Source organism: Stylophora pistillata, chromosome 1 (assembly GCF_964205215.1).
Source record: "Stylophora pistillata chromosome 1, jaStyPist1.2, whole genome shotgun sequence".
Classification (NCBI taxonomy): Eukaryota; Metazoa; Cnidaria; class Anthozoa; order Scleractinia; family Pocilloporidae; genus Stylophora; species Stylophora pistillata.
The window spans coordinates 15383887-15398527 of NC_142519.1; the positions used below are offsets into that span (position 1 = coordinate 15383887).

Here is a 14641-nt window from a genome sequence, read left to right on the forward strand (position 1 = left end):
GAAGACAATTTACGAACGGTTGGATTACCTTTGAAACCCATCCGGTTATCTAACGAATTCCTATTTGTTTTAAAACAACTCAAAGCGATTGAGTAGGAGGGCTTTGAGTCTCAATGCTTTCTATGTGGTAATTACCAACCAATCAGCACCATTTCTGGCCAAAGAAGATCACGTCTAAATATAACTCGTGTCGTCAAACTGACTTATTCATAACACTTTCAGCATCTTTTAGTCTCCGCAGCAGATATGTGGAGGATCGGATCAAGTTCGGACTAATTTTGCTGTTTTTTTTTTTCGGTCATTTTTTCATCATTGACGCCCTTGTGCTTCCGAATTTTTATCCCTTCGGTCAGGGTGAGAGCGACCAGCTGGTTCCTACAAATGACAATGGGAGCTCTGGAACGATACCGATATCGATTCCATTTCCTTTCTTCGACAGGAATCACAATTCTTTATTTGTAAGTATAACATTTATGTCACTGATCACGCCAACTGATGGATAAGTTCAAGGAAAAACTCATGTTGAGCCTGTGCGGCAATCCGAAGGCGAACTGGAATGACTTCCCTTTTGTGGCTTCTACCATCTACATGAATACGTTTCAATCAGTTACAAGCCTCAAGTTAACTTTGTAGTTTCATCTCGATCAATTGGAAACCTTAAATCAGAAAAAGAAAAACAGGAATACACAAAAACAAGCAAACAGATGATCGTTTCAAGGAAAAAGAAATTTGAATTCAGTTTCCGGGTCTAACCGTTCATAGTTCGGTGCCATCTATTTATTCATAATAAATCTTTTATGCCAGACATGGTGAACGAAAAAACGAATCAACAGAGGCAAGAGAGGTCAAGCCTTTCTATCATATTGTCCACAGCAGCCCTGTATGCGGGAATTTAATTTTCACTTTCGATTGACGAATTGTCACTTTCTAAATTCACTCGCAGGAAGTGGAGGGATTACGGCTTCTGGTGAATATTTAATTATATAGGAAGTAAACCAACCCTGAACTGCTTGATCTTATTTTGCATATGTTTAGATATTCATAAGCAAGAGTACGATACATAGATAACTGTAAGGTTTTCCATATCATAGCACAGACAATCCCTTGTGTCAGTGGGGTGTCGTCAAAGGATGGAAAATAGTAATGAAGTGAATCCCTGTACACCGGAAAAAAAACCCATTAAGGATGAGATCTATTTTGAGCCTACTCTAATCTTATCTTAATTATTTTTAATACTTTGTACTCGAATGCTCTTAATCAACTTGTATCCAAAGGGGAACATTTGGGTTGCTATTTGCTATTATCACGGGCGTTTAGGTTAATAAATGTTTGTAGGGGATGGGGGTGGGGCATCTGGGGTTCTGAATACCGCAACATTCGACTAGAAGTAACAGAGTGCGGAAACGACGAAACGCCATAACGAAACGACGAATCGAACATTTTGTCCAGGATCTACCTTCATACGACTGCACACCAGCAACTCGATAAAGTTTAATCACGTTTCCTGAAATATCCATCAAATTCGTCTTTCAGTGTAAGGTCTGTATCCAACAACCGGGGAAAGAGTTCAGCAGAATTATGAACAAACTGGAGAAATTTGACAACCATCCAAAATCATTTAAAAAATGGACTGAATTTCAGAGGATGAACCGTTGAAAACAATTTGCACGTTTTGAATAATGCATTCGTCGAAGAGTGATTTCATTGCCACTTGTTTGGTCTGTAACGACGTGGATTGCTGACAAGTTTCTGATGGCTGGTTGCGATTGATAGCAGAAGGAGAAAAGGCTCTCGATAAGACTTGCTGCAGTGATGGAGCTGTGAGGTCGAAGGCCGCGAATTCGGTAGCTTACAAGAGACTGCTCAATGCGTTGTCCAGAAATGGCCATTATGTGGCGGTTTGAAATCCCTGCGTTGGAGCAGAGAGAGATGGCAGTGGCTCTTACACAATGGTTTGTGTAGATTTTGGATAATCGTGCTTCTTCGCTGATCGTCTTCATCATTTTTGCGAGGCTGTTTATTCCAAGCGGTCGTGCTTCGTACCAAACGGCATCTAGAGCCATGTTATTTTTCTTCGGATACTGGAAAAGCGCAGTACACTTTAGATGTACTTTCTAGAGATACAATTTGAGGGCCTTGTAGCCGTCGCCTTGGTCTTCGGTCTCATACATTCTGGCTTCTTTTTCTGTGCTTTCAACTTCCTTTAGTCCTCCAGGATGATTCTTTGATAATTCATCGTGACTCATGGTTGCGTAATTTCTTCCAGCCGCGTCGGTTTCAAACTTGAAGCTGTTCGTTGTCAAGCTTCTTTGCCCTTCAAGTCCCCGTCTACAGAAAAACAGGACGACATGAAACCGATTTCTCAGGAAAGAAAGCGTTGACGGCAAGGACAACACTTCGCTTGATTTCAGCTTCTGGAGGTCTTCTTCCTCGATAGCAGGTTTGTGCGAGACATTTTCTTTACCGCATCGTTTCAGATTTTTTATTTGCGCATCTAGCATGAGGTTTGATCTTGCAAATCTTGGGTCAGTTGAAATTTGTAGGCCTCTGCTAAATGGCGGGCCTTTGAGGTATCTTTCTATCGAATGACGAAATCCCAGCAAGGTCAATCTACTGTAATCTTCGCCCTTTTTAGTTCTCGCTTCTGCATAAAATCTACGTAGGTTTTGATCAAGCTGACCTATTTTCATCGCATCAAGCGGGGTTTGAATTTTTTTTCTGCACACCAAGCTGAAAATAACGAAAAGAAACGGACTATCAAAATTTGGTTTGAAATGGAACTTAACTTTTATTTTCATCTGTTATCAGAGTATAAGCGCTTTTTAAAATCGCGAAACAGCAAATTGAAAATGTAATTTCGTCGACTTTGTCTACGCGTTAGCATTTAATTGGGTTTACACAGGAATAACTTCTAAATATTTAATAGGTCTTGAGATATATATTCATTTCGTTTCCTCTTTCTCGTAAAGCCAATTAATGAATTTCAACTAAGCTTTGATAACTTTTTGTTTACTTCTAAATGTTGACACAGACGAGTTTGTGACTTCTTTCGTCTTTTTTGAGTGTCACTCACTTACAAGCTCTTCAAGTGCGCTTTCGCTTAAACTTTCGAATCTCTTTGCAGGTGGCTCTGGAAGGATGCTCCCAAATAGGTCAAAGGATGGACTCTCTGTTTTATCTTCAGATCACTGTGAAGACAGTTTCGCATTGCTGGCAGAAGGGACGTTCCATTACTTTGGAAACAATGTCTGTCGAAATATTTGTTTTGGAAACATTAGCACACACGTCAGCAGCATACACCCATAGGCAATAAGTAGATGCTGAATTAACCAATCAGAGCGCGCGCTTTAGTTATGTTATAATATCTTGTGGAACTCATCAATATCTTATTGGCTACTTGCTCTCACCAATAGTAGTGTTTTTCCTCTATTTTTGGAGGTAAGCAGCTTACAAAAACAAGAATAAAACAAGTTGGAAAAGTTAATATGGGCATCAAAGATTGTTGTTTAAAATCAAAACATCTAAAAAGGCAAGCTACTCTTACTTTCAAAGTTCGGTCAGTAAATTATTCCCTTTTATAGCGTTCAGCATGTTGAACCGCATAGTGGTAACACAGACCTTGAAAATATGGATTTGGCCCCGAGCGTTTGTTCCTACTGTTACTGTCATTTGTTTTATGTTTTTAAAGCTTTTAAAGAATCTGAGTATGGTTGTCAAACGAAAAAAATCAGAGTTTTTCTGTAGTAGAACTGAACATCGCAGCTAATATGATAGACTTTTTAGAAAGGGCTTTTGAAGAAGTAAGAATGATGGAGTGCGAAAAACTCTGCTAGAAAGAATTTTTTCGGTCCGGATCTTCCAGCCGAAGTTTTAAAAATTTAATAATTTACCAATTTTTATAGCGCTTATTTACATGTGCTGATCTAAAGCGCTTTACATGTTGTTGAGATCGGACGTCAGCATTTTATCAGGCGCCTTTGGCAGCCGCTTCAGTCCATGTAATAATCTCACCTTCCCACCCATCCCTCCCCAGGAGAGGACATCTATCACACAGTAATCTCGTGCGTGGTAAATTAACGTCTCCCACCCCTAACGCTGCAGGAGACGGGACCTACGGCTTTACGTCTTATCCGAGAAGACTAAGCAATGTGAGTGAAGCGACTTGTTTAAGGACACAACTCAGTACCCCAGCCAGAACTTGAACCCGAGCCATCCGACCCAGAGTCCAGCACACTGACCGCTGGACCACTCACGTTGTAGAACAGTACACCATGTCACTCTCAGTGATTTGACTTTCTTTACTAATAAGTATGAATAGGTGCTGGAGAACTTTTAGGAAACCCGAAGGCAGAATGATGGACTAATATCCTGTGAAAGGATTTTAATTACATTCCCACATGCCTTGCGCTTTAGAAATTAAGAAACGGAACAATTTGAAGGCTGCATAAGCTGATTTTATCTGTTTGGATTTCTACCTCAGAACCATCCTCGGAGACCCAGGGGCTGTGAGTCGATTTCAAGTTAAGGGCAGAAGAGCCCCTGGGGACATTGTCTTACAAGACCAGTTCCAAACGGTCGCAGTCGTTCTGGCATCTGATTGGTGCCAGAAAATCTTTGTGTTTTTCTGCCCAATCAGAGTGAAGTGTCCTTTCGCGTGTTTTGACACGCACATATACAGCAAGCTCTGTTGCTCGCTAAGTTTGTTTGGGCCGTGCGACGAAGCTTTGCCCGAAGTGAAAAGTTTCAGTCTCAGCACACAATGTAAGAGACATCGATCAGATTGTCCGCGAAATCTTACCAGAAATTATTATGAATACTTTCGCAGATATCACAAGAGAACGCGTTTAAAAGTTTGCGAGGTTCGTATAAAACATAATGGTTGCAAGCATTGATATGTCGCTTTCAACGTTAGATGAGATGTAAGCCTAAATCTCTCAAGATTTTTGTGTAATTTGCTGTAAGTGAAACTTTTTCAATCCCGTGAAGCTATTTCGTCGCACGGGCCACGCAGGAATGTCGAGCAGCCGGCGCTTACGCAACTTTTTGTGCACGCCCGGCCAAAATCTACTGTAATCTTCGCTTGAAAAAAAAAAAATTGATAAACGTGGAAACTTTTGTTTATTAGATGTGGGTAACAGATAACCCTGTAGTAAGCTGACATTTACAATAAAGGAAGCTCGCCCTTTCCATCCAATATTTCTTGGTCTTTGGTTTTTTTTCCCCAATGAAAGCAGCATCGATTCCCAATGATCAAAGGTATTTAACTTGGTCTTCAACAATCGACAAAAGAGGTGAAATGACAATGACCAAGGGACTAGAAGAGAATCCGTGGCCTTTCGAGCTCAAGAATTTGAACACTCTACACAGCAGTTGAAAGATTAAACTTTTTCCAAACCCCTTCGGTAACTGTCCGAAAACATATCTCCTTTCCACGATGTTCTCGATGATTAGTTTTTGTTCAGATTTTAATTAGCTAACCGAAAACACAGCTAAGCTTTCTTTAAGCGCTTGCTGGAGGTCGTCCAGGTACTTAACGTTCTCTGCAACTTGGCCATATTGCGAAAGACTTTACTACAAAGCAACGATTAGAATTTGGCGCGCACAGAAAGCTACGTAAGCGTAAAAGCCAGTTGCTTGACATACCTGCGTGCTTTCGTCGCCCGTGCGACGAAATAACTTCACGGGATTGGAAAAGTTTCAGTCACAACAAATTGTACAAACAATCTTGAAATATTTAGGCGTACATGTCATCTAACGTTTAAAGCGACATATCAATGCCTGCAGCCATTATGTTTTACGCGAACCTCGCAAACTTTTAAACACGTTCTCTTGTGATACCTGCGAAAGTATTCAGTATAATTTCCGGTAAGATTTCGCCGACAATCTGATCGATTTCTCTTACATTGTGTGCTGAGACTGAAACTTTTCACCTCGGGCAAAGCTTCGTCGCACGGCCCAAACAAACTTAGCGAGCAACAGAGCTTGTTGTTTATGTGCGTGTTAAAACACACGAAAGGACTCCAAAGGACACTTCACTCTGATTGGGCAGAAAAACACAAAGATTTTCTGGCACCAATCAGATGCCAGAACGACTGCGACCGTTTGGAACTAGTCTTGTAAGACAATGTCCCCAGGGGATCTTCTGCCCTTAACATGAAATCGACTCACTGCCCCTGGGTCTCCGAGGATGCCTCAGAACAGGTCGTCATTTAATTCTTCAACTGACATTTATGTTGTGATTTCTTTAACCCTCTAAGAAGGGAACTACGTACTCCTTAAAAGATGTGACAATATCTTTATTCAATTTTATTCCAGCTTGGGAAAAGAATAGCTTTCCCTTATCCTCCTGAAGTGATCAGTTTTGATAGATCAGTTTAATTATCAGATTGAAATAGCTGCACTACGCTTGGAGGTACTACTTCCTGGCTTAGTTATTTTCCTTTCAACATAATCAAGTTATTCTCATAAAAAAGGTTCATGATTCTGTCTCTAAGGTCAGACATCTATATTTCGTTTCATTGCTATGGTGATCTTGACGTTGCTACTCTTTCGGAAGTAGTTCTAATATTTCCGGCGGTTGTAATCCTTTCGGAAGTTGTAAAAAGTTTTGGAAGGTTTTGCCGCGAACCGTCGTAAACATATGTCTAAGAATATATATTTCACACACCCCCGCGCATTGAGAATAACACCCACCATCATTGGATAATGATTTTTTTCTGTTTCAGTTCTATTCTTGGTTCAATTGTATTAGCGTTTGTTTTTGCCGGCGTTATAATATCAGATACTTAGCTTGAAACAGTTAAAACAAAGCATAACAAAACCGGGCCATTGGTGAAATGAAAGCGCGGTTACGAGCTAAAATGCTGATATGCGAATAATAAAAGTCGATCTGCAATAACGCAATCGCCACGAAAATGATATCAAAGGAGTGATGAAAACTTTATTTTGGTATTTCAAAATCGTCTTCATTATATTATCAGAATCTTAAATCAGTAGTCGACGTGATTCGAAGGAAACCGAAATAAAGATCGTCAGATGATCATGTGTATATATCCCGTTTATAGCTCGTCTTGTTTTTTCTTGCATGTTCTGAGCTGATATCATCATTGAGTAATGAGTTTACCCACGATAACCAGAGCTGGAGCGATCCAGAAAAAAAAAGATTGAACTTTCCTACTTTAAAAGGTAGGTGTTGAATTTGAACATAATCATCATTGATTGTCGTAATATGTAACAAAGTTTTTGAAGGAGAGTTAAACCGTTTCCCTGCCTCATTTCCACCTTCAGCTATGACTGTAACGAGGCAGTACAAAACATTCCATGGCATAGAAAAATTTTCTCTTTTGTGACAGTTTTTCGGCATTCTCATATATCAGCACACTATAATAAAAGCAGCGATTTACCGGACTCGTCTATTCATACACAAAATTCCGCCAATAATCAGTTATGTTCATACTACTGATAATTTTTGTATATTTTCTTAATTTACCATTTTTGTTTGGAAAGTTTACAGGAAAAGTGGCGAAACAATTTCCTATACAATATCAACTAGACCAGTTTGGCATTCCAATTCCGACTGATGAAATTAACCTTAGGTTTGGCTACATTTCTAAAAGCCAGTGAGAAGTCACTTTCGTTTGATGTTTCTCTGATTTTGGTCGCTTATAGAGGGTCAGACCACGAAGAATTTTGGGGTTATAAAAAGACACGTGTCACGAGATAGGGACGAAGTAAAATGCGAGTGCTCCACGAGGATCAGAGCTCTAGTCAATGCCGGTTTCCGGGTCGAAAAGTCTACCAAATGAACAACAGAGAACTAATTGTTGAGATACCTCATATCACACAGTGTAGGTTCTTATGTGATTACTGTTCCATATTCCGTTCTAATCAGTAAGAGGAAGTCGTTGTACGTTACGAAAGACTAAGAATTTGTTTTTTAAGAAGTATCTTAATTTGAATTAAAGGGGAACCCTTTTTTTCGGTGTGAGGGTTCCAACTTCATCTGATTCCAGATCAATCGCTCTCTGTTGGCCCTATCTTCTGTTTTTATTTTTATGTTTTGTTTTGTTTTCAATATTTTGTTTCCTTTATCAAAGAAAATGAAAAAGGTGACGTTCTATTTCGTTCTTTTCCAATTAGATATTCTCGTTGTGCATTAAATTTAAATGGTCGCCCTTCAGGAGGAGTGTGAAATTTTAACAGCTTTTTATTTTAGAATGTCTAGCCTGTGTTAGCCCGCCGTGTTGTGAACTACGTACTGTTACTCAAACTGCAGCTGTATCGTGTGATATTTATCTCGTGGGACTGTGGGGATCCATTTTGAGATAATGATATCTGAAGCACTGCATCAATAGCTGTGAGCATACGGTTTCCCCCGTTGTGAAGCGAAACATACCTTCTCTCCTTTGTTTTTTTTCTCCTTTATTTTAAAATTTTTGATGAGCATTTTGAAAAATCTGGCGATGATGACACTTAAAGAAACATCGAAAAAAGCATCATAATTATCGCAAAATGTCACGATCTGTGAAGCACTATATACAAAATTATCCCCTAGTATCGTAAGGGATTCTTAGCCAATGTAAGAGATGACATAATTAAACGAACGTCAAATTACCTTGTCGGCTAATCTAAAACTGATATGAAAAAAAAAAACAATGGCAACTTATTGGTACTATAGTTTTCTTTGTTTGGAAAAGCTTAATTTCAGTAGAAGAATTGAAACCATGGTTGGGTAATCAGTCAGAGGGTCTGCTAGAACTAACTGGCCACTGTCAAACGTTCCAAAGTCTAAATGAATAATGTTGAAAGAATTTTATTGACCACCGACATTTGCAGATTTACTTCCCTATTATCTCCTCGATCCAATCAAGCCCTGGAATCCGATTCATAAGCTGTAGATCCAAACATTTGCCAAGTCATTATGTTCCTGCCTTCTGTAGGACATCCCCCCTCAATACTCGTAACAGCTACCCCTCAATACTCACAAAGTGTGAATGGTACAAACAAAGTTACAAGTAAGTCCGACAGAATGGTGAAGAAGTAACCTTGCATGGATTCACATCTCATTCAGGAAGAGTAAAAGTACTTCTTACTACTTAGGTTCTTCATGCAGAAACCTCGGAACAGTGGCATTCATGCACGGACTACTTGGCTTCTGAAGCTTTTTCTCTCCCCTCCCCAACCCCTTCTCGGCAACTAGGCCCTCTATCGACATACATCCCATCATTTCTTTTATCCCGAGATCATGAGCATCGAGGAAGGGCTGTGGTCTAACAAATAACATTTACGGGGCCTGGACTCGTCTCAGGTGCATATCACGTACTACGGTTCCTTTCAGCGTTTTATTTGGCAATATCAGTGGCAATATTTTATTGTAAATTAGGTATGTTTAAGGCTGTGCGAAAGTAAAAATTAAGAAATTAGAGTCACTTTGGTTCATTGAACTATCTCTGACGGTTGTTGTTTCGAAATAACGTCCTTTGGTTGTCAGGTGGAGCTCGGGATAACGCCCAATAGGCCATTTTCGATATATTCAAATTCACACTTGGCTCCGAGGCTTGGGGGAATACAACAAAAGAAATCCCATCCAGGTCGAGGGATGAATAATAAATTTCTGTTGTTTTATTCCCATAAGCTAGAAGCCATGTTAGAATATTGATACATCGAAAATGGCCAACTAGTCTCCCTTAAAGATTTTACTGAACGAGTTCCACAGATCCCGATGATTTTGATATGAAAGTATCCACTGTGGGTCTGTTCGAGATAATGGTTAATACAGAGTGAGCTGACTATGGATTTACTTGCGATTTGTTTTCAGATCATGGAAGGGTCACTAAGAAAGTTTGCCGCAGAAAATTTCAGCCAGAGATACTTCCCCGCCCTTCACGGTGAAATCAAACAAGTACAGCCCCTGACACTGGTGGTTAAAAAGAATCGGCCACTATGGAAGCGACCTTTCGCAAAATTGGAAGTCATAGTCCTTGCAGAACTGGCGAAATACGTTAAAAACGAAGAGTCTGAGGAGTTTCGCAAATGCTTGGCACCTAAGATCAAAGAGGAAATGTTTATTTCAAATCAGCACGAAACCATTGCATTGGAAGTCAGGTATGATGAGGCTTTGACCAAATTTTTGCTGCCTGGTATATCAGTGTGTTGCATCTTTAACAACTTTTGTTTAATGATAAAACAAACTAATGTATTGGCGAGGTTATCGTGAAAGTAAACAGCCAAATTTGCAATTTAGCTTGGCATAGTTACTGCCTTCAAATATTTTTTCACCGGAAGAAGAGTTGAAGTAAGTAATGGAAAGTCTCAGCTAGTGTTCTGTCATTTAAACATTCTTAAGGGGTTCCTGAAGGTGCATTCTTTAAACGCCTTTCAGTCATTCTTTCAAGAATGATACCGATAATACAGTCGGCTCCCTATAACTCGAACATTCAAGAGAAACTGAAAAAGGCTGGGGTTATCTAGAGTTAGAGTTATTGGAAGACAGGAACAAAAGAAAAAAGGTGTTACTGTTTCTTCTATTCATACAGTATATATTTGAATCAAATTTGATCATAGAGAGGTCGAGTGAAAATGGAACACCAAATAATTTTCGATATCAGAAAGTAATGAGAATTAAATTTTTAATGTACTACCCGAAACCGACGAAACCTGAACTGGATTGGCACGTTGAAATAAAAGACAAAGACTACAAAAAAATTTAAAACAATTGAAATTCTTTTGAACAGCAGTGCACTTTTTGTTTTGATTTGTCGCGTACTGTCAGACGTGGTTCGACGTGGCTTGAGTTGTCGAGGGTAAAAATATATATTGAGAATGAACTGAAGGGATACGAAGTAAACAGTAGGTTCGATTTACTGCGGGTAAAATTGTAGCAAATTGTCATCATCATTTTCATTGTCAGTGTTGTCGTCACTGTCATTATCACTGTCGTTTTCATTGTTATTATCGTCGTCATTATCCTTGTCAATGCGTCGTCATTGTCATGGCCATTGTTTTGGTCAATGCCATTATGTTTGTCATTAACATCCACCTTGTCGCTACTACTTTCGTCGTCATTATCATTGTCAAGGTCTTTGTCATCGTCATCGACATCATCATCCTTATTGTCGTTCTCATTAATTTCGTTGTCGTTGTCATTGCCATTGATTTGGTCGATGTCAATATATTTGTCATCATTACTGTCATTATCATCCTCATTGTCGTTCTCAATGTTATTGTTGTTGTCATTACCAATGATTAGGTCAATGTCAATGTATCTGTCACCATCATAGTCACTGTCGTCATCAATGTCGTTGTTATTGTTATTGTCGTTGTCGTTGTCATTTCCATTGATTTGGTCAATGTCATTGTATTTGTCACCATCATTGTCATTATCATCCTCATTGTCCTTGTTATTGTTATTTTCGATGTCGTTGTCATTACCAATGATTTGGTCACTGTCATTGTATTTGTCATCATGATTGTCATTGTCCTAATCAATATCGTTGTCACAGTTATTGTCGTTGTCGTTGCCATTTATTAGGTCAATGTCAATGTATTTGTCATCATCATTATCATCGTCGCTGTTATTGTCGTTGTCGTTGTCATTGCCAGTATTTTGTTCATTGTCATTGTATTTGTCATCACCGTTATTATCATTATCGTCATTATCATGTCGTTGTCACTGTTACTGTCGTTGTCGTTGTCATTGCCACTGATTTGATTAATGTCGTTGTATTTGTCATCATCATTGTCATTGTCGTCATCAATGTCGTTGTCACTGTTATTGTCGTTGTCGTTTTCGTTGCCATTTATTAGGTCAATGTCAATGTATTTGTCTTCATCATTGTCATCGTCGCTGTTATTGTCTTTGTCGTTGTCATTGCCATTATTTTGTTCATTGTCATTGTATTTGTCATCACCGTTATTATCATTATCGTCATTATCATGTCGTTGTCACTGTTACTGTCGTTGTCGTTGTCATTGCCACTGACTTGGTTAATGTCGTTGTATTTGTCATCATCATTGTCATTGTCGTCATCAATGTCGTTGTCACTGTTATTGTCGTTGTCGTTTTCGTTGTCATTTATTAGGTCAATGTCAATGTATTTGTCTTCATCATTGTCATCGTCGCTGTTATTGTCTTTGTCGTTGTCATTGCCATTATTTTGTTCATTATCATTGTATTTGTCATCACCGTTATTATCATTATCGTCATTATCATGTCGTTGTCACTGTTACTGTCGTTGTCGTTGTCATTGCCACTGATTTGATTAATGTCGTTGTATTTGTCATCATCATTGTCATTGTCGTCATCAATGTCGTTGTCACTGTTATTGTCGTTGTCGTTTTCGTTGTCATTTATTAGGTCAATGTCAATGTATTTGTCTTCATCATTGTCATCGTCGCTGTTATTGTCTTTGTCGTTGTCATTGCCATTATTTTGTTCATTATCATTGTATTTGTCATCACCGTTATTATCATTATCGTCATTATCATGTCGTTGTCACTGTTACTGTCGTTGTCGTTGTCATTGCCACTGATTTGATTAATGTCGTTGTATTTGTCATCATCATTGTCATTGTCGTCATCAATGTCGTTGTCACTGTTATTGTCGTTGTCGTTTTCGTTGCCATTTATTAGGTCAATGTCAATGTATTTGTCATCATCATTGTCATCGTCGCTGTTATTGTCTTTGTCGTTGTCATTGCCATTATTTTGTTCATTGTCATTGTATTTGTCATCACCGTTATTATCATTATCGTCATTATCATGTCGTTGTCACTGTTACTGTCGTTGTCGTTGTCATTGCCACTGATTTGGTTAATGTCGTTGTATTTGTCATCATCATTGTCATTGTCGTCATCAATGTCGTTGTCACTGTTATTGTCGTTGTCGTTTTCGTTGTCATTTATTAGGTCAATGTCAATGCATTTGTCATCATCATTGTCATCGTCGCTGTTATTGTCGTTGTCGTTGTCGTTGTCATCGCCATTATTTTGTTTATTGTCATTGTATTTGTCATCACCGTTATTATCATTATCGTCATTATCATGTCGTTGTCACTGTTACTGTCGTTTTCGTTGTCATTGCCATTGATTTGGTCATTGTCATTTTATTTGTCATCATCACTGTCATTATTATCCTCATTGTCGTTCTCATTGTTTTTGTCGTTGTCGTTGTCATTATCATTGATTTGGTCAATGTCATTGTATTTGTCGTCATCATTGTCATTATCATCCTCAGTGTCGTTCTCATTATTATCGTCGTTATCGTTGTCATTGTCGTTCTCATTACCATTGATTTGGTCAATGTCATTGTATTTGTCGTCATCATTGTCATTATCATCCTCGTTGTCGTTCTCATTCTTATCGTCGTTATCGTTGTCGTTGTCGTTGTCAGTGCCATTGATTTGGTCAATGTCATTGTATTTGTCGTCATCATTGTCATTATCATCCTCAGTGTCGTTCTCATTATTATCGTCGTTATCGTTGTCGTTGTCGTTGTCATTATCATTGATTTGGTCAATGTCATTGTATTTGTCATCATCACTGTCATTATTATCCTCATTGTCGTTCTCATTGTTTTTGTCGTTGTCGTTGTCATTATCATTGATTTGGTCAATGTCATTGTATTTGTCGTCATCATTGTCATTATCATCCTCAGTGTCGTTCTCATTATTATCGTCGTTATCGTTGTCATTGTCGTTCTCATTACCATTGATTTGGTCAATGTCATTGTATTTGTCGTCATCATTGTCATTATCATCCTCAGTGTCGTTCTCATTATTATCGTCGTTATCGTTGTCATTGTCGTTCTCATTACCATTTGTTTGGTCAATGTGATTGTATTTGTCGTCATCATTGTCATTGTCATCATCATTGTCTTTGTCATTGCTATAGTCGTTGTCGGTGTCAGTGCCATTGTTTTGTTTAATATCATTGTATTTGTCATTATTATTTTCGTTGCCATCCTCGATGTCGCTGTCACTGTCATTGTTGTTTTTGTTTTCAATGTAACTGTCATGTCTTAGTTACTCTCACAGTTTTTGTCGCTAAAGGTGCAGTTGTACCATTTGCTGAACAAAATATTTTATGGCAAAACTACTTTATTCCCAAAACCATTATACAATTCCCGAAACTTGCATAGTTACTGCCTTCAAATATTTTTTCACTGGAAGAAGAGTTGAAGTAAGTAATGGAAAGCCTCAGCTAGTGTTCTGCCATTCAACATTCTAAAGGAGTTCCTGAAGGTGCATTCTTTAAACGCCTTTCAGTCACTCTTTCAATAATGATAACGATAATACAGTCGGCTCCCTATAACTCGAACATTCAACAGAAACTGAAAAAGGTTGGGGTTATCTAGAGCTAGAGTTATCGGAAGACAGGAACAAAGGAAAAAAAGGTGTTTACTGTTTTTTCTATTCATACAGTATATATTTTAATCAAATTTGATCATAGACAGGTCGAGTGAAAATGGAACACCAAATTATTTTCGATATCAGAAAGTAAGGAGAATTAAATTTTTCATGTACTACCCGAAACCAACGAAACCTGAACTGGATTGGCACGTTGAAATAAAAGACAAAGACTACAAAAAATTTAAAATAATTGAAATTTTTTGAACAGTAGTGCACTTTTTGTTTTGATTTGTC

At 38.5% G+C, this 14641-nt stretch overlaps 1 protein-coding gene and 1 pseudogene across 2 annotated transcripts in view; one reads left to right on the forward strand and one right to left on the reverse strand.

Moving 5' to 3' along the window:
* Nucleotides 1-14641, forward strand: part of LOC148741382 (uncharacterized) — a 73614-nt gene that overhangs the window by 50040 nt on the left and 8933 nt on the right. Inside the window, exons 1-2 of one of the 2 annotated variants that reach the window (XM_088740004.1) lie at nucleotides 7065-7185; nucleotides 9818-10104. In XM_088740004.1, the coding sequence (XP_088596130.1) occupies nucleotides 9821-10104 (284 nt within the window). In that variant the 5' untranslated portion in view covers nucleotides 7065-7185; nucleotides 9818-9820. Of the gene's footprint in view, nucleotides 1-7064; nucleotides 7186-9817; nucleotides 10105-14641 lie in introns of those variants that run through there. The other variant, XM_088740009.1, reaches the window with a different exon arrangement.
* Nucleotides 1619-2724, reverse strand: LOC148741386 (uncharacterized; annotated as a pseudogene).